The sequence below is a fragment of the Gobio gobio genome (genome assembly GCF_949357685.1).
Source record: "Gobio gobio genome assembly, chromosome: 3".
Lineage (NCBI taxonomy): Eukaryota > Metazoa > Chordata > Actinopteri > Cypriniformes > Gobionidae > Gobio > Gobio gobio.
In genome coordinates this window covers 18,850,333-18,872,561 of record NC_137099.1, presented here as the reverse complement: position 1 = coordinate 18,872,561, position 22,229 = coordinate 18,850,333, and the positions used below count along the sequence as shown (strand labels likewise).

General features: G+C 39.8%; 1 protein-coding gene across 1 annotated transcript in view; it reads right to left on the bottom strand.

Moving 5' to 3' along the window:
- Window positions 1-16,727: 16,727 nt before the first annotated feature.
- pcdh7a (protocadherin 7a) overlaps window positions 16,728-22,229 on the bottom strand; it is a 42,753-nt gene continuing 37,251 nt past the window's right edge. Inside the window, exons 3-4 of the mRNA XM_079811736.1 lie at window positions 18,908-19,106; window positions 16,728-17,705 (exon numbers count right to left, since the gene is read on the bottom strand). Of these exons, the coding sequence (XP_079667862.1) occupies window positions 17,203-17,705; window positions 18,908-19,106 (702 nt within the window). The 3' untranslated portion in view covers window positions 16,728-17,202. The remainder of the gene's footprint in view (window positions 17,706-18,907; window positions 19,107-22,229) is intronic.

Below are 22,229 nucleotides of genomic sequence, written 5' to 3'. Positions count from 1 at the left end.
TGGCTAGAGTTCTGGCAAGACTCTCACAAAGTTATGAACAAATGTTCTTCCAGTAACATTAACAGAATGTTTGAGTTATATTTAATAAGGTTCTCAAAATGTTAGCACAAAAATCCATTCATGGAATGTTTTTCTTAAACATTTTAGTTGACATAATGTTATTTTTATTTTATTTTTTAAGTAACATTCCCATAATGTTTACAAAATGCTAAAATGGAATGTTTCCTCAAAGGTACAGTGTATATTTATGGGGATCTATTGACAGAAATGCAATATAATATACATAACTATGTTTTCTGTGGTGTATAACGACCTTACATAATGAACTGTAGTGTTTTTATTACCTTAGAATGAGCCATTTCTATCTACATACACTGCGGGTCCCCTTACAGTGAAGTCAACATTGTGCGCCGCCATGTTTCTACAGTAGCCCTAAACAGACAAACTGCTCTACAGAGTGCTAGCTACTCTCTGTCTCAGACGACGTCATCTTTGTCCTGTGTTGGCCACCATAGCTTCAGTATGTGCTCCAAAAGGGGATGGGTGAGTGGTGGGCGGTTGCAATTCGCAACCTCACCGCTAGATGCGTTTCCCATTAATTAACTGATACCCATCACTTTGTGTGCGCTGTTTTTTTGTAGTTCTAGACTAAATGTGAGCATTTACTCATCTCACTTGCACAAACAGATTCAGTATTCCTCAAAATGAATACTATGCAAACATGAAGTAATTAAATATGTTAAACAACACAAATATACTGTAGGTTACGTTATGTAATTAATATCGTGCCTTTGCTGCTGACCTTTAATGATCCAATTCAATGATAAACAAAAAATACTTTAGAGAAACAGCATATTTTTGTACATTTTTTTATTTTCTTCTTTTGTTTTGTTGCAGTAAAGGCCTGCGCACACTAGGACGATTATCATGCACACTTATCACCAGCATTTTTCGAGACGTTTTTTCTGCGCGTCTTTGTTCACACCGCGATTTTCACTGGTGATGCGCTAAGTGAACGTGTAAATTCTGTAGATGACACTCGCTTGTCACAGTATTTACGTGCTTGCCAAAACCATTCACACACTTTTTGCTAACTGACAAGCAGCATTAGCAGCTCATCTTCTTCTTTGGCCCTGTCCCAAAGGGCACACTTCATGTGCACTTTCGGTCTTGTGGACTTACAATGGCCGCTGCCTGCGCGTGTCCATTAAGTCCACGAGACCGCAGGGTGTCCCATTTGTCATTTTAAGTCTCAGAAGGGTGCTTGCGAGCGCCCCCTCTGAGGTTGATACGCGCGCCCTCGATGCGCACTTCTGCCGAGCCCGCACTGGTGTGGGTTACACAGCGGACTTCTTCTCGGCATTCAAAGCGGCATTACGTCGTGGAAGTGCGGACTCAGAGGAAGATCATGAGGGTTTAGGGTGCCATTTGGGACAGGGCCTTTGTCTACTTACTTCCTCTTCGTCGTATCAATGTGTGCTCGGCAAGACTGTTTTGAGCTTGAGCACCACCAAGTCGTGTTTTACTGTAACTTCAGCAGCTCCAGGCATGTGAACAAAAGCGCTGATCTCATTGGTCGGACAGTTTTTAACGCGCCACGTCAAAATAAAAAAACTAACGTTAACCCAAAGATTTTCTTTTTAAATGACGTTTTTACGTCTGCCGTTTTGCGCGTCGGTGTGCACACTCACATTGGCACCCTTTGTTTAGTCACGAGGCGTTAAACGTTGGCGATAAACGCACGCAAAAATCGTCCCGTGTGAACAGGCCTTAAGAGTGTTTACATTACGTGACACATTACTTTCTTTAAAAAGTAACTAAGTAACACAATTTGTTACTTTTTTAGGGAGTAATGCAATATTGTAATGCAATACATTATGCAATTTTGTAATGGCCAGGTGCGTGTGCTTACCTGGGGCCAGGATGCACTATGGGAAGAAGGTAAGCCGGCGGAGGCAGTGTGATGCTTTGGGCAATGTTCTGCTGGTAAACCTTGGGTCATGCCATCCATGTGGATGTTACTTTGACACGTACCACCTACCTAAGCATTGTTGCAGACCATTTACACCCTTTCATGGAAACGGTATTCCCTGGTGGCTGTGGCCTCTTTCAGCAGGATAATGTGCCCTGCCACAAAGCAAAATTGGTTCAGGAATGGTTTGAGGAGCACAACAACGAGTTTGAGGTGTTGACTTGGCCTCCAAATTCCCCAGATCTCAATCTAATCTGTGGGATGTGCTGAACAAACAAGTCCGACCCCACCTCGCAACATTACAGGACTTAAATGATCTGCTGCTAACATTGGTGCCAGAATCCACAGCACACCTTCAGGGGTCTAGTGGAGTCCATGTTTTGATGGGTCAGGGCTGTTTTGGCAGCAAAAGGGGGACCAACACAATATTAGGTCATAGTGGTATATATATATATGTGTGTATATATATGTATATATGTGTATAAATATGTATATATGTATATATATGTATATATGTATATATATATGTTTATATGTATATATATATGTATATATGTATATATATATATATGTATATATGTATATATATATATGTATATATGTATATATATATGTATATATATGTGTGTATATATATGTATATATATGTATATGTATATATGTATATATATGTATATATGTATATATATATATGTTTATATGTATATATATATATGTATATATGTATATATATATATATGTATATATGTATATATATATGTATATATGTATATGTATATATGTATATATGTATATGTATATATATATATATATATATATATATATATATATATATATATATATATATATATATATATATATATATATATATATATATATGTATATATATATATATATATATATATATATATATATATATATATATATATATATATATATATATGTATATATATATATATATATATATATGTATATGTATATATATATATATATATATATGTATATATATATATATATATATATATATACACACACACACATGTTGTGACAAATATGATGAATGTAAGTCCTAATTAAGCTTTTAATTACACTTAGACTGCCATATATATTTATATATATTTTTTATCTTAGAAATACTGACCTAGATCTTGTATTGCCAGAAGCTAAAAAGTGAATTTAAACCCAAGTACCTTGAAGAAGTTGTGAAGGTTCCTTTCAAAAAGTGTCAGAAAGTGGTGATTATTGTGAGTTCTCTCGAGAACTCCAGTTCATGGTCATTGTTAACATCCCACACAGCGTTATCTTTTGCACGGATGTCAAAATGCCAGGGTCTGTAATACCAATAAGCAATGAGTGTATGTATAATGCTGATTTGTTGTTTTATTCAGTATATGCACATATTTTCTGCAATTTTATTTTTACTAGCTGTACCTTGTAATCGTCATTGGTTGCAGCTTCTGACTTTATTAGCCCATGTCTCATCTCCTGCAGGATAATTTTCATCATTGCTTTGTTGGCTTGTCCAGTGATCACCTACAGTGCATTGCCCGTGTATGTTGTTCTCATGCAGAGACCAGTGTCCAGCCTCCCCCATTGGTGGTCATGTCACAATAGGTTTGGTAAATCTCAACAAACAATCTGGAGAACATAGTCAGAATATTATTATATAATAGTGCTGAAATTAATGTGTGTTGTGCTGAAGGTGATCATACGTACCCTTTGTCTTTCAATGTTTCCTCAGAAGTTCTCTGCAAGTTCTTCTTGCAGTGACTTTTAGCGCATCAGGGGATGAAATCTGTAGTGGTATTACCTGTAGGAAATAACATTATGGAATTAGAATACATAACTTGTATGTAATTTGCTTAAATGTACGGTGCAGTGTGTGATTTCTAGCGGCATCTAGTGGTGAGGTTGTTAATTACATCCCCATGAATTAAAAACATTTTCAACAAGCTAAAGCTACACTGTGTGATATTTTCCCCCATCTAGTGGTGAAATTGTATATGACTATCCAGTGAATTTTAGTTTCTGTTCCTCTCAATTCCGATTTCGTTTTAACTCCTACGGTGGCCGATTTAGTCCAAGATTACAGTACGACCTCGTCCACATTCGACACGGTGCCATCGAGTGTTAAAACGCGAAAGGCGAAGCTTGAATTCACGGGTATGTCCCTCTTTGGCTAATGTACTTTCAAGATGGAGGGGCAACATGGCGACCCGCATTCGAACCCCTTACCCGTATGTATTTTCAATGGCATATTATAAGCGTACGAGAATACTTACTTTATTACTTGAAAGAAGTAAATATACATTAATGAGCACATATATTTTTTAAAAAGGACTAAGTGTTTTTAGCTAAGAATAAACTAAAAAAGTTACACAGTGTAGCTTTAATAATGTTCAAAAGTTGCTTATTATTCCATTGAAAACATGATTTACCAAATTAAGTACAGTCTGTACCTTACGAAAATTAACCATGGTTTTATTATGGTAAAAGTGTAGTAACCATGGTTTTTTGGCTAATTCATTACCATTTATAACTACAGTTTTACCACAAATACCATGGTTAAACTATGGTTAGAGTAGTAAAGCCATGGTTTATTTTCCACGGTTTAACGTTTTTTTTTTTTTATTTGACGTAAAACCATGGGTCCTTTTTGTAAGGGGTAATCATCTTTCGATAAATTATTTTACCATCAGTTCCTTTACCAAGTCACCACAGAAAATAGAGAATAAGAAATATCTTTATGTTTAATACGCTTAGCCGAATACTGCTAGTTTACTTCACTGTGTATGTATAGCCTACTCCCTGTGTTGCTCAGTTCTCTGTGGGTTATCGTCATTAGTGCAGATTTGTGTTGTGTTTCTCCTGAGTATTCTCATGGTTCCTTAAAGACTTTGCGTCAAGCATTTTGGATTGCTGCAACTACACTGTGTCACATATTAGTGCCCACAGCTGTGATATTGTGTTATCGAGGACACAGGAAATATTTCCAACATATTTTGATTAGAGAGGAAAAAAAAAAAAAAAACATTTCTCATCAAATCCCCAGGTTTTCATGTTAGAAGTGTGGTTACCACTTGGGGACATCCACTCAAATCAAAGAGATTTTTAAAATTTCAATGTGCAGTTAATTGGGAGATTGTTATAATGAAAAGGTAACTAATATGATTTTCATCTTTAAAACTTGTGAGTTTAATATTTGATCTAGCATATCAAGACGTGCCAGAAATGTACTGCGTAACCAGTTAATGATTCATGCTGAATATTACTTTTGAAAATGGTTAAATGGCTCAACAAGACAGCATTTCACATCATGTATTTTAAGTTTGATGGCTGGATAAACTGATATATAAACTGAAATATTGGCCCATATCCTGATGTGGTGACCGACATGGTTAGCTGCCCAATTCGTATGACATGAACCTAGCCAGTAATGTATTTAGTCCTGACACAAAAACAACTGTCAAGAAAATAATGTGGCCTACAATCAATGAAAGTGGTCAGCAAAACCTGTCAACACAGTGGACAACTAGGCATTGATTTCCATGTAAAATGACAAAGCAGTAGGTCAATAAATAACAATTTTAGAAAATTATATATCATGACTTTTTAAAAAAAATATAATTCTTTTGTCAATTTTAGGTCATTTGTTTTTACCAGCCAATTTTTTTTTTTTTTTTTTTTTAGCAGAGGCTTCATGCGAATGTAATGGGGTGCCCCCTGAAGGTGAGCTCTGGTGCGTGAGTGGATGGAGCTGGGCGGAAGTTAAGCTTGCGGCCCCTTTAAAAATGCGGTGATCTTCCCGTTCACTTCCGTTTTTCCTCTGGCATGATAGGCAGGTGTTGCGCAGGTGCATCTCGAGAGCATTCTGGTTTGCATTAAGCACTGTGCTCGTTCAGCGCCGTGGACCTGTAGGGCTGAAAATCCTCTCATTTTGGGCCTGAGGGTGTTCAACCGCATCGACGCATTTTGGGGTACGTCACTGCATATGATTGTTGCCGCATTATTAATTTTAGCAGTGGCACTTATTAATGGTGGCCTATTTATTTAGCGTGATCCAGACAGTATTGGTGGATTGTTCACCACTCTTACCGAGGGCCGGTTAATTCTGCTGCAGGTAGGTTTTATGTGACTTTGTAAGTCGTTTGTTACTGAATGTAATTTTAGATTCTATATTTGTTATATAATTACAAATGTGGGTAACTATTTTATAGAAATCGGTCTGCTGCTGTTTTGCTGCTGTGCTGTGCGGTGGCTCGTCACTGCGTCCCGCAAGGTTTCCTTCAAGTACACACGATCGTGTGTGTGGGTGTATGCCCAATCGCACCAACCTGAGTTAACGCGCCTCTTTGTGAGCGCGTCTTCCTTGGTGAGCGCGTCCTCTTCAGAGCGCGTGTTCGAGTGAGCGCTTGCGTGAACGCGTGGTGGAGTGTATGTGTTGAGACCATTTGATGTTATGTTTCCTTTGTGATGGATTTTTATTGTATTTTGTTTCTTGTGTTGTCGTTTTATTTTCTTTTTGTGTTTTGAACACTGTGAGTGGCCATTGTCACCTTTTTGATTGTTTATCAATTTCCAACCATCAATAACCATTAAGGGCTATTATCTACTGTGACAGGAAGGTTTATATTTATTTTGCTTGTTTGTGTGGATTGTGGTGTTGGTTGTTTATTTGGGTGTGCTTGATTTCGTTTGTTTAATTATTTGTATGGTGTTAATTAAGGTTGTGTGAAACTTTAATTATTTTGTTCTTTTTAACCTTCCCTTCATAAGTGTTGAATTATTTATTGGGATCTTGATATTCAAGAGATACATTCACAGGTGGCCACGGGATGGTAACGTTTTTTTTAGTTGTTGTTGTTGTGTGTAAATGTTATTTGATTTTGTATATTTTCTTTTGAAGTTGTTTTATGTATGGTTATCCTTTTAAACCTCTACGAAAGGTTGATTAAAGATTTGATGTACACATCTCTGCTTGTCTTTTCCATTTGTTTGGGAGACCTGTAGTTGAACATTTACAATACATATATTTTATATTTGGCGGCGGTAGCCTCCGCCACATTTGGCGTAGTCGGCAGGGTCTGGTTTCAAGCAGAGGTGTGTGCTTCTAATTCTTGGATGCTTGGTTGCTGGTTTGAAATTAGAAGTGAATTTTTTTGTTTTGTGTTTTTTTTGTGTTATAAATTTGAATGTTGTGTGAGTGTCTATTTTACAGCAGCAAAGCAGCAGCGGGCAGTGATCAAGGCAAGCTTTCTCGAGACTGGTGGTTTTGTAAAATTCCAGTGAGTAAGGTATTTTTTTCTCCCCCTCTTCTCTTTTTGCGTTTTACTAATGGAGAGTGAGTTGGAAGAGCTGCGACAGCAGGTCCAGTCCCTGCAGTCGGAGAATGAGCAGTTACAGCGTCAAGCTAATTCTGCAGCAGGGCCCTCGGTTAGTGCTAGCTCGGCCTCTGACACAAATGTTCGTGCCCCCAGTATGGTGGATGCCCCCAGGCCCATAGCAGAGCGTGTTATTCTCGTCCCTAGAGAGAGACGATGTCCCATATTTAGTGGAAGGGGAGATGAGGATGTGTTTGAATGGGTGGAGGAGATTAAGAGTAATTTACGGGCTCGGAATTTATCAGTAAGGGAGGAAGCTCTGTTTATCCTTGATCATCTAGGGGGGTCTGCCAGAAGTGAAATTAAGTTTAGATCAAGGGAAGAGCGGGAGGATCCAGAAAAGGTGTTTTCTGTGTTAAAGGAGTTGTATGGCTGTGCGCACTCCTATATTTCCCTTCAGGAGCAGTTTTTCTCACGTAAACAGGAACAGGGGGAGTCCTTACAAGACTTCTCACATGCTCTTTTTGCTTTGATGGAGAAGGTGGTACAATGCGCTCCAGGTGGTGTACCCAACTCAATTAATTTACTCAGGGATCAGTTCGTAGAACATGTGACTGATAACAGCCTATGCCGTGAGCTTAAGCGCTATGTCCGGCTCCATCCACAGTCTACCATTTTGGATGTAAGGAAAGAGGCAATTAGGTGGGTTGAGGAGGGATTTCGTCCTGATGCACGGGAAAGAAGTTACTCTGTTCCATCTCTCGCTACTCAGTATAGAGTCCAAGGACATAGTTTACCTCCCAGTGCTAGAGAGAATCAGACAGAGTTGGTTGAATTGAAGGAGATGCTGAGGGCCCAACAAGAGCAACTCAACCAGCTCACTCAAGGCCTGCAGCAATTGCAATCTCGGCATGCGTTTAATCAGCCTAGGCGGGTTAACCCTATTATTTGCAGGGGTTGTAACCAACCAGGCCATATTGCTCGAAATTGTGTTCTGGATTTTCATAGATCTAGCGAGCAGCAGGCGTCTTTGTCACAGAGGGGTAACTCTCTGAATCCTAGTAGGCCAACGGAAAACTTCAACCCCCTGAATTGATGAGCCACACTTCAGGAGGGGTAGCAGTTGGCTCTCGGCTCTCTGAATTTGGTGGGAACCAGGCCATTTTTAAATTATTAGGTAATTGCCCTTCTGTCACTATTACTATGGGTGGGGTAGAGGTTCCTTGTTTATTGGACACTGGGTCAATGGTGACCACCATTTCAGAGAGGTTCTTTCTCCAACATTTTGAGCCTTGGGGTAAAGAGAAGTTGCATAGTTGTGGGTGGCTGCAGTTGCGTGCTGCAAATGGCTTAGATATACCATATCTGGGCTATTTGGAGTTGGATTTTGTTGTCCTGGGGAAGAGAATACTGAACAAAGGGGTACTTGTTGTGAAAGATCTGTCCCATTCCTCCTTACCCGGTGGGTTCCCTGGGTTGTTGGGCATGAATGTTATTCAGGAGTGCTATAGGGAGTTGTTTAGTCAACATGGGCAGAATCTTTTTGACCTTCCTACTGTGAAAGAGACACCTGCGTGGCATTCTGCCTTGCAGTATTGTAAGAAGACTGAAACTGATGCGTGTAAGACCACAGAACGTCTAGCTAGGGTTGGAGGTAGAGAGGGGTTGCGAATCCCTGCCGATTCATTGCGTTTTGTGCCTGTTACATTCTCCGTATCAGTAGGATCTTCACCTGTGCTGTTGTTTGAGCCTTTGGGGAAAGAAAATCCGCTTCCTGCTGGCCTATTGGCCTCTGTATCTCTCGTACCAATTGCCCGAGGGGTGGCTTATGTACCTATAGTTAATGTAGGGGAACAGGATGTCCTACTGCAGCCTCATGTTGTGGTGGGCACCTTGTGTAAGGTCCAGACTGTTTTGCTGTCAGGTGGGGGTGATCTTGTTGTACCATCAGAGGAACAAGTTTGTCATCAAGCCACTATTGCATTGCAGTCTGTCAAAGTGGATAGAGTGGAGGAGGCAATTGAGAACATGGATTTGCTTCAATTACCTCAGGACAAACAGGCTCAGGTCAAGTCCCTTTTGCGGGATCAGCCTCCGCCACACCCATACATTTTTTTGAGCCAAATGGATTTGAATGCAGCTTCCAGAAAAAGAAAAAAAATGGACAATTAAGTCTTTGAAGTGTACGATTACACCGGCCTTCCGTATTCAAATTACGAAAAACTGACGCGACGTATAGGTAAACGTTTTGAACTGCGAGAGTAAATTGAATACGGAAAACGGTCTGGCGGAAGCTAGATATTTTACTTTATGAAGTTTTAAATATGGATATTTTTCTTACAAAAACCCATCGATTCTCTTCAGAAGGCCTTTATTAATCCCCTGCGCCGTGTGGAGTGCGTTTAAAGGAGTCATGAACTGGCTTTTTACATTTTTTTATACTGTTGTCTGAGGTCAACTTATGACGTTTGTGTGGTTTTTACATTCAAAAACATCATAATGAATAAGTAATAGGCTATTTTCTGCCTTGTTTTTGAGGGTCTCTAAAAAACACTCGGATTTGATGGGCGTGCCACACTGAACACTTGGAAGTAAACGCCCACGGCTAGGATTGGATAAGATTTGCATATTTAATGAGCTTCAGCTACCGTCTGTCCCAGGAATTGTCTGGGGGAAATGCTCGGAGGACTCGCAAAATATCAAACAAACACAATGATTAAATCACATACACACACTCTTGCAGACACACACGTACACACACACACACACACCCACTTACACACTCGCGCGGACACACACACACACACTCACTCACTCGTGTCGCGCGGATACACGCACTCGCACAGACGCGGAGACACACACACTCGCGCCTGGCCCATAATGTTACAAGTCCATTCACGAGTGAACCAATTCAATAAAACCTTCTCCACCCAGTGACAGCGTGCTAAGGTGTGTAATCAATAGATTTCAAACGATCTGTAATTTTATGCAAAACTAACAAATATAAAAAAAACATGTTTTAGCCTACTCACATAAGTGTGTGTTCAGAAGGAAGCTTATGCAGGGACGATCCTTAGCTCACGAGTCGATGGGCGGGGCTACAGAAGCATATTTATCTGTAGAGGCGGCGTCTTGGTCCTTTTACGTAAGAGATCCGCATATTCTGAGAGCTCTCGTTTTCTGGGCCTGGTGTCAATAAAAGCTTGTCTTTGACTAACAAGGAAGTATTCAGCTCTGAAACTTACAGGATATTCTTATATTACCATGACCTTTTATATATCAAAAGCTCAAGGGAAAGTTGATTTCTCAGTTCGTCACCCCTTTAAGAAAGTTATATACTCCTAGGAAGGCTTGAGGGTGAGCAAATGATGGGGTAATTTTCATTTTAAAGTGAACTAATCCTTGAAGTAATATGATTTGAGAACCACTGTCTTAAAGGCAACATGAATAGAATGCAAAAGATAACAGTTGACAGGAGAATGATCTTGTAATTAATGTGTGATTAGTCATGTAGAGTGTGCACCAAAATCAATAACAGAAAAAAAAATATTAAAGAATTATAAGAGTCTAGCACTTTTAAGTAGCAGCACATGAGCCCATGATGGGCCCCAATGTGGATCCAAATTAGGCAACTAGTAAACGATGCACTGTTTTTACGCCAAGGAAAAAACAAACAAACATATGTACACATTTGACTTTGGGAGACTTGAATGCTTAGTCTCATATTCATTCTACATTAGGTATAAGGGCATGTTTCCAGATTGCTTTAGACTATTCACAGAGCAATCAAAAATGTTAACATGCTGGACTAGAGAAATGATTGGACATCCCTGATGTTAAAGCTACTGGTAATAAAGGGGACACCGAAAATGGTGGAGAAGTACAAAAATGTTAAAAGTAAGTGAGCTGTTTCCATAACTAGAGCAGCATTTCTATATTCCACTGGGACGAAGGAATCCTTGAAAACATCATCCTCCCTGAGCAGCTCTGTTCTTCAAAGAACTCTGGCTCATTGAAACTGCCTTCAGGGGCGAGTTCCTCGATTTTAATTCAGGCGAGTTCCACAAAAATTTTGATATTCCATTACATCAGCCAGTACTCTGTTACAACTTTAGTAAAGACCATGGGATTTACTAAAGTTGTACCAGAGTACTGGTCCTAGGGGGGGTGCTAATGGGTCTGTGAAAAATGTGAAAATAAAGACTCTACAAAATGCATATTGAAAAATAGCTCCAAAATAAAATTTGAACAGATGTATCTGAATGCAGTTTTAGGAAATGTTCTGTGTTACATATTTTTACCCATTTATAGCCAGGGACATGACCGTTTTTTGCCAGGGACATGACGTTGCATTCGGACCAATGTTTGCTGGGAAGTCATCAAATCAAGCAGCTTTCTGTTGGTCAACACAGCAAATCCGTTTGACCAATCTGAACCAGTTAAATATTTTCACCCACACACAAAATTTCCTACTGATATGGATTTTGCTGTGAACATTTTCAGGAAAAGGGCAAATATATTTGTGTAGGCCAAAACCCGGAAATTAGTAGCACTAATGGGGTTTTGGTTAAATGCCTGAAATACACTGATCAGGCAGGTGAAGCGAATAACACTGATTATCTCTTCATGACGGCACCTTTTAGAGGGGGGGGGGGGGTATACAAGTGGACATTTTGTCCCCAAAGTTGATGTGTTAGAAGCAGGAAAAATGGGCAAGCGTAAGGATTTGAGCGTGTTTGACAAGGGCCAAATTGTGATGGCTAGACGACTGGGTCAGAGCATCTCCAAAACTGCAGCTCTTGTGAGGAGTTCCCGGTCTGCAGTGGTCAATACTTATCAAAAGTGGTCCAAAGAAGAAACAGTGGTGAACCGGCGACATGGTCATGGACGTCCAAGGCTCATTGATGTGGGGAGCGAAGGCTGGCCCATGTGGTCTGATAAAAAAGACGAGCTACTGTAGCTCAAATTGCTCACAAAGTTAATGCTGGTTCTGATAGAAAGGTGTCAGAATACATAGCCCACTGCAGTTTGTTGCGTATGGGGCTGCATAGCCGCAGACCAGTCAGGGTGCCCATGCTGACCCCTGTCCACTGCCGAAAGCACTAACAGTGGGTACGTGAGCATCAGAACTGGACCACGGAGCAATGGAAGAAGGTGGCCTGGTTTGATTAATCACATTTTCTTTTACATCACGTGGATGGCCGGCTGCGTGTACATCGCTTACCTGGGGGGAAAAAATTATCAAACCAGGATGCACTTTGGGAAGAAAGCAAGCCAGCGTAGGCAGTGTGATGCTTTGGGCAATGATCTGCTGTGAAACCTTGGGTCCTGCCATCCATGTGGATGTTACTTTGACACATACCACCTACCTAAGCATTGTTGCAGACCATGTACACCCTTTCATGGAAATGGTATTCCCTGGAGGCTGTGGCCTCTTTCAGCAGGATAATGTGCCCTGCCACAAAGCAAAAATGGTTCAAGAATGGTTTGAGGAGCACAACAACGAGTTTGAGGTGTTGATTTGGCCTAGACTGGGTAAACCCAGCCTGATCTGCTGGCGATTTGATTTCGCCCTGCAGCTCAGTCTGGAAACCTGTACATTCATCTCTACTGCTTCTGTTACACTTCGGCAGGAACCAATCACAGACTGGCTTATCCACCTGGCGTGCTATTGGCGGGTTTAACGCAATGACGGATAGAGAAGCGATGGGTTGTTACCCGTTGATCACGCCTCTTGTGATCTGATTGGTTGAAGGACTATCCAATTGTGTACAGAGTCATTTGAATTATGCTCGTTTATCACGCCTCTTGTGCAGTAGAAAATACATAGCAGACTCCCCAGACCAATGTTCAATCTTAAATTGAGCTTGGTCTGGTGATAGCCAGACAAGATTTGGCCTCCAAATTCTTCAAATCTCAATCCAATCGAGCATCTGTGGGATGTGCTAAACAAACAAGTCCGATCCATGGAGACCCCACCTCGCAACTTACAGGACATAAAGGATATGCTGCTAACATCTTGGTGCCAGATACCACAGCACACCTTCAGGGGTCTAATGGATTCCATGCCTCGACGGGTCAGAGCTGTTTCGGCAGCAAAAGGGGGATCAACACTATGCCGGACCGGTAGCCTATAAGTTCTGTGGTTAACACAAGTAAAGACTGAAGTCACAAATGCTTGCCGTGCTCTGTTCAGTGATGCGCGCTCGTCACGTCACGTAATACACAATTACGTTGAAAAGGTCACGCTAGACGCAGGCGGAAGTACCGAGTCAGTGTTTACAAATGAGCGGAAGGAGGACCTTATCCACATATTCAAACGTCTTTGCGCCTGCGTCTAGCGGGACCTTTTCAACGTAATTGTGTATTACGTGACGTCACGAGCGCGCATCACTGAACAGAGAAATATCCTGAAATCTTTTCATCAAAAATCTTCATTTCTTTTCGACTGAAGACAGAAAGACATGGATATCTTGGATGACAAGGGGGTGAGTAAATTATAAGCAAAAGTTTATTTGAAAGTGAACTAATCCTTTAATTGTCATGTGATGGTTAGGCCTAGTCCATTTATAGCCTACGTTTAGCTTTCTTTTCTGGCGATTGTATACACTTTAAAATTAATAAAAAATGATGTTCACTTGTCAAGACTATCAGGATGAACAAAGTTCATCAAGCGTTTGTTGGTCACTGAGGTTATTTGCAATAGTCCAAAAGCCAATGGAAAAATCCTATTGGGTTGAGGGAACAAACAGGGTGATACTTCAAAAAATTGTTGGCCTACAAAATATCATCTCTGTAGCACTCGCCAGATTTCAGTAGAATCAGACAAAAAAAATTCTACAACCCCGCCGGTTCATTGTAATAATGTATTACCTTTCGAGCAGAAGGAAAGCAAGCTCAGCATCCATTTTCAAGCGCGATTCTCAGCTCCCTCCAGCGATTTAACACTTCAATTATGTTTACTGTTTTCTTGCTTCTTTTTCTGGCCACTTTATTTTTCTGTCTAAGCCGTTGTTGTTGAAAGATAGAAATCATACTTTTCTCAGAACCCTTTTTATTTGACTATTTAGTGATGTCACTTACACATCTAACTATAGGTTTACAAAGGAATTGAATACCCAGGATTAATTACTATCCTGGGTGATAAAAGGTTAAACAAAACATAGCAGGGTTGTGTTAAACCAAGCCGTGGATATTTAAAAAGAATATGTTTTCCGAACACTATTTTATGTGAGAGGACACTCAGCGGTTGTGAGGTAGGCCTATAAGGAATGTAATTTTCTCTTTTACCAGCAGGGTGCAGGATTGCAAAAGAAACTTTCTCACTTTGTGTTCAGTAGCTACTATGCAATCAATATATGTGGAAAAAATCAAACAGCAAGTTCAAGAGTGAAAAAGGAAGCCGAACACGGTTTAAAGGTGTTTTAATGTCAAAATCAAACTTTTACATGTCACATACCAAACTTTCAAACCATTCCAACCCCCTTTGATTTGTTATTTGTCATAACAAACGCAATGAACGCATTAACTCCATGAGAGAGAGAGCTTCAAAAACTCCTCTTTCACATAGCATAAAAACAGAGAAATTATAATAATAATTAAAAAAAACATTTCCTCACAGGTGCAGGATTAAAGACCGTCAACATGCCTTTCAGGTTAAAGTTCAGTGGTCATTTCTCTACAGGGTAGCAGTAAAATGGCGGATGTTCTGCAAGTACATGAGTTCAGTGTTTATCTCATAAAAAAGTTGAAGTGAATGTTACGCTTTAGACACAATGTTATTTTTCCCTCCCCATCCCTCCCCGTTTTGCAGTAAGTGAGTTGAACTGTTAGGTAAACGTGCAGTAAAAAAAGAAGAAAGAAAAGACACGGTTTCATATACATAGTCCGTTATGCACCCCATACTGTACACTACTTACAGACTGCTGTATAACAGCATATTTAGCCTATAAACCTGGCAAAGGAAACATGCCATCTTTAGAGACAGATTCTTTTCTCAAGTCCTCCGGTTTCACAAACCCTGTATAGGCCAGTTCAACAATTTCCTCTCATCCAGGCACTGAACCGCAGGTTCTGGGCTAGTCTTTTTCAGGTAAGTTTGTGCACCATTGCTTCCAGTGAAACCAGAAAAGCTGGACAGATTTTGGCATAGATGGACTGGAGTCCACCAGTCCCGCTCCAGACCCAAGGCTGTTCCGTGAAGTGAAAGGGATGAGTCTGCGATTCTCGTGGGAAGCCAGGAAACACGCACTCGTCGGGCACCGTCGCCAGGTGCGGTGTGTCTGAAAAAGGGAAAGGGCGAGAAAACAGGCTCCCCGAATGTATGGCCTTGTGAGGACAAATCGGAGCGCGGGCTAAAGCTCAGCGTTGATAATGAGCCGAGGACACACACTGAATCTCAAGTTTCCTGAGAGTTGGTGAAAAACATGTCACTTTGTTCTTATCAATCAGATTGTACTTACAATGCATAACACGAGCTAAAAATGCCATTCCTAAAATCATTTTGTAAATTCCAGAGGCTTGATGAGATGCCAATTGTGGCGAAGACCTGGACGAGGCTTAACAAAGACTCATTTGATTCGTTTTACAGGTATTTGAACAACTACATTGTGTGTGTGTGTGTGTGTGTGTGTGTGTGTGTGTGTGTGTGTGTCATTTCTGGCTAAATTAAAGATCTAGCTCTCCTCTGCGACTTTTGCACACCGACCTCGCTTGGCATTCACACACACACTCACACGCGCCCCTCCTAACGAGGTTATGTCCTCAGAAAAACAACAAAATCTGATTTTTATTTAACAAAATAAGCATTAGCTTATCGTCATGCAGTGTTGCCTTTAAAGAAATTTGGTTTACATATGAGCTCTACTTAAAAGGGATGAGATACAGTATATTTGTTGTTTATAGTATAGTATAGATGTATCTAAACATTGTTTAATGCCCCTGTGTATGCACTTTACACAGATGATTAAGTTATTCAAATACACTTCAGTGTCTTATATACTAGTTGAAGATCAAGCAGGCAAAAATGCTACATCTACTTTCAAAAAACTTTTTCTTAAAAAAGCCTCAGGTTTGCCAAAAATGTCTGTTTATACAGTACATACACACTTGTACACACACATCTGCACTAAATGGATATAGACATGTATCTCCGTGTGTGTGTGTGTGTGTGTGCGTATGTTTTTGTGCTGTGCACAGAGCATGTGTCGCATGATTTAATTGGCTGATTTAAACTCTGAGGTCTGATGGGATGGTAATTTAACAGTCAATGTGATAATTGTTCCATTACAGAATAGCAAAGAATTCCATTCGAAAGGTCTGAAGCACTAACGAGAGCTTAGTATATTCCCATATTTGTTGAAAAAAAAAAGGGAACACAAGTAGATTTACAAATGACAAAAAATGGATGACTGGATTTTTTTGTTCTTATTTTTCTCTAAAAGTCTGAGATGAAAGCATTTACATGACTAGTGTGACTAATTAAATAACTGTACCGGCTCAGCAACAGGAAACTAGTTAGATTAAAATATGATTGGTTAGGATTTCCTTTTTCCTGATGCTACATGGTTTTATCTCCATAATTTGCCACAATCGCATCCATTTTTTGTGGTCAGCAACCGGATTTTGTCCATTATTCCCCATATCGCCCCCTGTCTGCGGGAGCCCTAACATGCAAGTGTTGGCCATTGACAAAGTCCAACCAAGTTTATGAAAGGATAAACGATGATTAACTTTTTTTTCTCGTCAACTTTGATATTTTGCATCCAGAGAGAAGAATTGATGATGATTTTTTGGCAAGGAGAAGATGCCTGTTTTGAACAGGTATGCTCTAGTCTCTTAATGATCCTCCTGCTCCGATGCAGTGAAGTTTTCTCAGGCCGGTCCCGTGGCGTGAGGGCTGGCTGGAGCTCACAGGTACACTTCCCTGCGAGAAAGAGTGAGGCACGAGGTGGTCTTATAGTCGCCCCCCGTCCTCGTAAGCGGTATGACCTCTGGGGGGTGTGAGTCTTCTTCTTCCAGACGACGGCCAAAGCCGGCGCTGCTGAACGTGTCGTAGGACGCCGAGGTCATTTTACGATTCAGGAGATTGCGGTTGTGGTCACCCATGTTCCTGTTCCGGTCCCGGCGGCTGAGCGTTCCAAGTGGATCCCCGTTTGCAAGCGTATCCCGGACCTCCTCGCTTCCTCCGCTGCTCTTATCCGTACCCCCATCTCCGTCTTCCTCCCGGTCGCTGTCGTCCTCCGTGTTGTTGTTGTTATCGCCGGGCGAGGCGAAGGTGGAGAGTTGGGGTGGTTCCATGCGTCTCCGCGGTGACGGTTGCACGGGCATCCAGCAGGTGTCAGAGTGACCAAACTCATCACACTCTCGCGTGCACTTTCCTGTCAGAGCCACGTCAGGGAGCTGCCTGGGGTCTGAGGAACAGAGAAAGAGACTGTTTTAGGGATATCCTGTCAGGGTACTGTCTCAACTTAAATATGCGCAGGTCATAGTTCACATTTTTTTGTTCAGACTGTCAAGCTTTAGACACTCATGATGTCCCTGGAGAATGAATGACTGTCTATCTGCAGTGGCGACCAAAGGTCTGGGACCATGTTCATGTCAGCTTGAGTATTGCTGTAATGTACCGCTTTAAACAATGCAAAAGGAGGACAGACCAAATACTAAGAACATGTAAAAAAATTAGAAAGAAAAATCTAAACCGAAGCAATATCACTGGTCTTTTGGACCTCATTTTACACTGCAAAAAATGTAATTTCAATGGTAAAATACTGTGAAAAAATTCTATGTTCTAAAACCTGTTTAATTGGTTAATGACAAGTTCCCTTTTACTGTATGGTGAAAATAGATCTAACAGGACATTTAAGTAATTTTACAGTAAAATACTGTTAAATGTACAGATCTTATAATTTACAGTGAAAATGATATTCCCACAATTCCCTGAGTGAGACTTTACATTTGATGGTATTTTATTTAAACAGCTATGTTTCTTGTCAGTTTTTGTTATCAGATATGTACATTTGGGTTTTGTTACATCTTAGGTTGTTTCATATTTATTGCATTATTTTAGTGTCAAGTGTGTTATCATGATGGATTTTTGTATTTGTGTGCATGACACAAATGATTATAATACATAATCCTTGTGTTATAATAATATAATATACAGTAAATATGATTAATATTTATGCAGCTCTAGTGCTACTGTAATTAGAGAATGTATTTACAGTAGCACTAGAGCTGCATGAAGATTAATCATGCATATAAACTGTATATTATATTGTATTATTATAATAAAACACTTTAAGTGATATTTCACCCAAAAATGAAATTTCTGTCATCATTTACTCACCCTCATGCCATTCAAAACCTGTATGACTTGCGTTTCTTCTGTGGAACATAAAAAAAGATATTTTGAGAAATGTCTCTGTATGTTTTGTCCATGCAGTTAAAAGTCAATGGTAACCGACATTGGTTTGGTTACCAACATTCTTCAAAATATCTTCTTTTGAATTTTCAGTTTTGGGTGAACTATCCTTCTAATGCGAAAGAAGAAGAAAAAAAGACACTTTGAAATTCACTTTGTGGTCTCAGACCTTTCCCACAGATGACTTTTTACCATTTTCCACGTGCTCCTCCTCGCCTACGCTCCCTTCTGGTGTCGTCCTTTCATATCCGTCCTCAGGCAGCGGTAAAGATCCCAGTCTGGGTCCAGAGGAGCTCTTGCTGCTCGGGGTCTCTGAGTCCTCCACCCCACTATCATAGCAGCCTTGATCAGGAGCTTGACTCACCACAGAAAATGTCACTCTTCTGAGGGGCTGCGGAGAGACACAGAGAGACATGGGATTAAAACATGATAGGTGACAGTACGTCAATAAGTATTATCTGTAGAAGCCATTTGATTGATCTGATTTCACAACGATCTCTCATTGAGGCTCTGTGGATAAATAAATAAACATGTATACAGTATCATTATACCAAGCAATGAACAGCATGCAATGGCACCTGATTATCACAGACAGGAGGGCTGTTAATAAACCACAACACCCTGCATAGCAACACCCTGGGAACCATCCAGCATTATATTAGTGTTATTTATATACTTTTATAGTTGTTATTAATATTTTTTACATTTGCTTTTATTTCTATATTTTCAGAGCCAGAGAATATATGCTGCATGAAGATAGAACAGTATTAGTTTAATTTAATTACGGTTATAACTTATGTTGTCATCTTGCTTTTATGACATGCTATTGCACTTATGTTACGGATATTGCAATAAATTTGAAAAGATGGAAGCGAAAAAAAAAACAGACCCCTAAATGTGCTCTACTACAACAACTCTTCCTCTTCTCTAAAGCAGCCCAACATGGCCTCACTAGGGCTGTCAAAATGGCTAAAAAGCTAAATTCGAAATTCTTTCTTAAATATTAGCAAAATTCGACTTATATTCAAATTCTAAAGGCAATACTTAATGTTAGAGGGAAAAAGTACTGTATTGTCTCCTATGCCCACAAGAGGGCGCAAGCGAGCGCAACAAGCAAATGTAAACCAAATCAAGCATCGCATCTTTTATTGAAGTGAAATGACATTCACTTTTTAAAGTGCATTAACTTTTCAAACAATTGTTATTAAATAAAATATAATTTAATTAATGAGCATGTAAGGAAAATTAGGTAACACAAGTGCATAAAACTTCTAGTGCATCAATAACCTGAGAAAACACGCTTCAACAGACAACGTAATGTGAACACACAATAGCAAACTGACATTCAGAAACAATCCATTTTCACTCAATAAATTTTTCCTCAAAAACACCAAACTTGACCTGCAGTGAGTGCTGAGCGTTTTTTGCTGAGGTATGGTCAATTTTGTCTTTGACAGCTGCGCAATATATGGATACATATATACCACATGATTTTTGCCACCAACTGAGAGGATTTTCGTCAGCATGTAGCGTATCTTCTTTTTCATTTATATCCATCTCATGCTCCAAAGCCCTGATTGCCTTCTTCTGTACTGCTCTGTGTCTGACTGTATACACCGTCGAACAGGTTACCCATTTTATATCTGACTCCGAGTCATCACTCTTTTTTTCTGCCTTTTTTCAAATTAACAACACAGCCGCACCACGCTGTACTGAATAAAAAAAACGCATCAGTTACGTCATCGTCATGTCTCGCGCGCCTCTACCAAAAATTTGAATGCACGGTTTTTGCATTCGAATGTGCAGTTTTTTTGTAAATTCGACGAATATTCGATATTCGATTTTTTATTTGACAGCCCTAGGCCCCACCCCCTTTGTTGCGTGTTCCTGGGGGCAGGGTTTATGTACATTTTAGGGTTTGTGATGTCACAACCCGGGTAGGGTTATTTCACTTTTAGTTTTTATTTATTTCCAGTTAGTAATTGTAGTGCTTCAAGTTAAACTTATTTAAATGAAGGCCCCAATATACTTCAAGCGAAACTGAAGGATAAACTGGTGTGACGTCATTCCAAAATTAAGTTCCTTTGGAGTTTGTTTCGGGAGGTTGAAACATTTTGCCATAGATGTTGTCTGGATAACACCTTCAAACTATAATTGGTCCATTGTGAATACATGTGTTCTGAGGCTCCGCCTTTTTGACATCTTTGGTTCGTTTCTTCCGGTCAGTCTGTTGAGGTCAGAACATACCAGAGAGCTGCTTTATAGTAGAAATTGTAGTTGCAATTCTAATCAAAAGCAACACTGACACGGTGTTTTTATGTTTAACATTGTAAAGCTTGCTATCTGTTGTATTAAGTGCTATAAAAATAAACATGACGTGACTTGACTTGACTGGAGACCTGCAGAGCTCTTGCAAACATATCCACATCACTATCAGATATTTTCTTAACTGTTTTCTCACCGCTGTCATTTTTGTTATCGAGAGGAAAGCGTGCTGCATATATTTGCATGCATGTGCATTGGCAGCGTCGGGATGTTTGACAACAGTATATTTTATAGATATATGTATATGCCGCTGCGTGCAAACGTTTATCAACCTCCTAAGCGAAGAACGAAAAATAACTTTGCCATAAGTATATAAGGGCCAGGGCCGTGCATAGACCTTTTATGGGGCATGTGCTGAAACTGAAAAAGGCCACCCCAAGGGCAACTGCATGTCTGTTAACCTACCTCTAACACTTTATTATTAAACACACGTTAGATGCTTTATTTCCACTTTTGTAATATTTTCTACATTTTTTATTGACGAAAATGCCTTTTCAAATTTATATGTGATGGGAAATGGGAGTAGAGCGAGTTCAGCAAAAGGAGGATTCGAATCTCAGGTTGAATTGCATCAAAACTCCAAACCATGTACTTAACCCCTACACCATTGTTGTTGTTAATAATATGGTGTGTTCAGTGATTTTGGCTGGCCCAACAAGACCTTCAGTGAAAAAGGCGACCTATTTGCTCTTAATGTAAACCACAACATTACTGTAGTAAAACCATGTTTAACTACGTTTATACATGTGAAGACTAGCGGAGAGTATATAATACTAGATTCAAAAATTAGCTAGCTAGCGTATACATGCATATCAACAGCGTAAACATGAATTAAACATGTGACCATAATATGATTAAATGTTAACAAATCAAGTGTATTAGCGATCATAAATCAAAGAACAAATTTCTTATAAATCTATTATATCTAGGCAGTGTTGCCACAGTTACTTTCAAAAAGTAATCTGATTACTGATTACTCCTTTAAAAAGTAACTTAGTTACTTTACAGATTACTTGATTTTAAAAGTAACTAAGTCAGATTACAAGTTACTTTATTAGCTACATTCAGCAGTTGCCGACAACACCCCTGCCGCCTCAACATAGAAATGACAACTGTTTTTGCCAGCACTCACTTTATTGGAAGTGCCTTTTTAACAGTAACGTCAACAATGTATCTCCTGACATTTTAA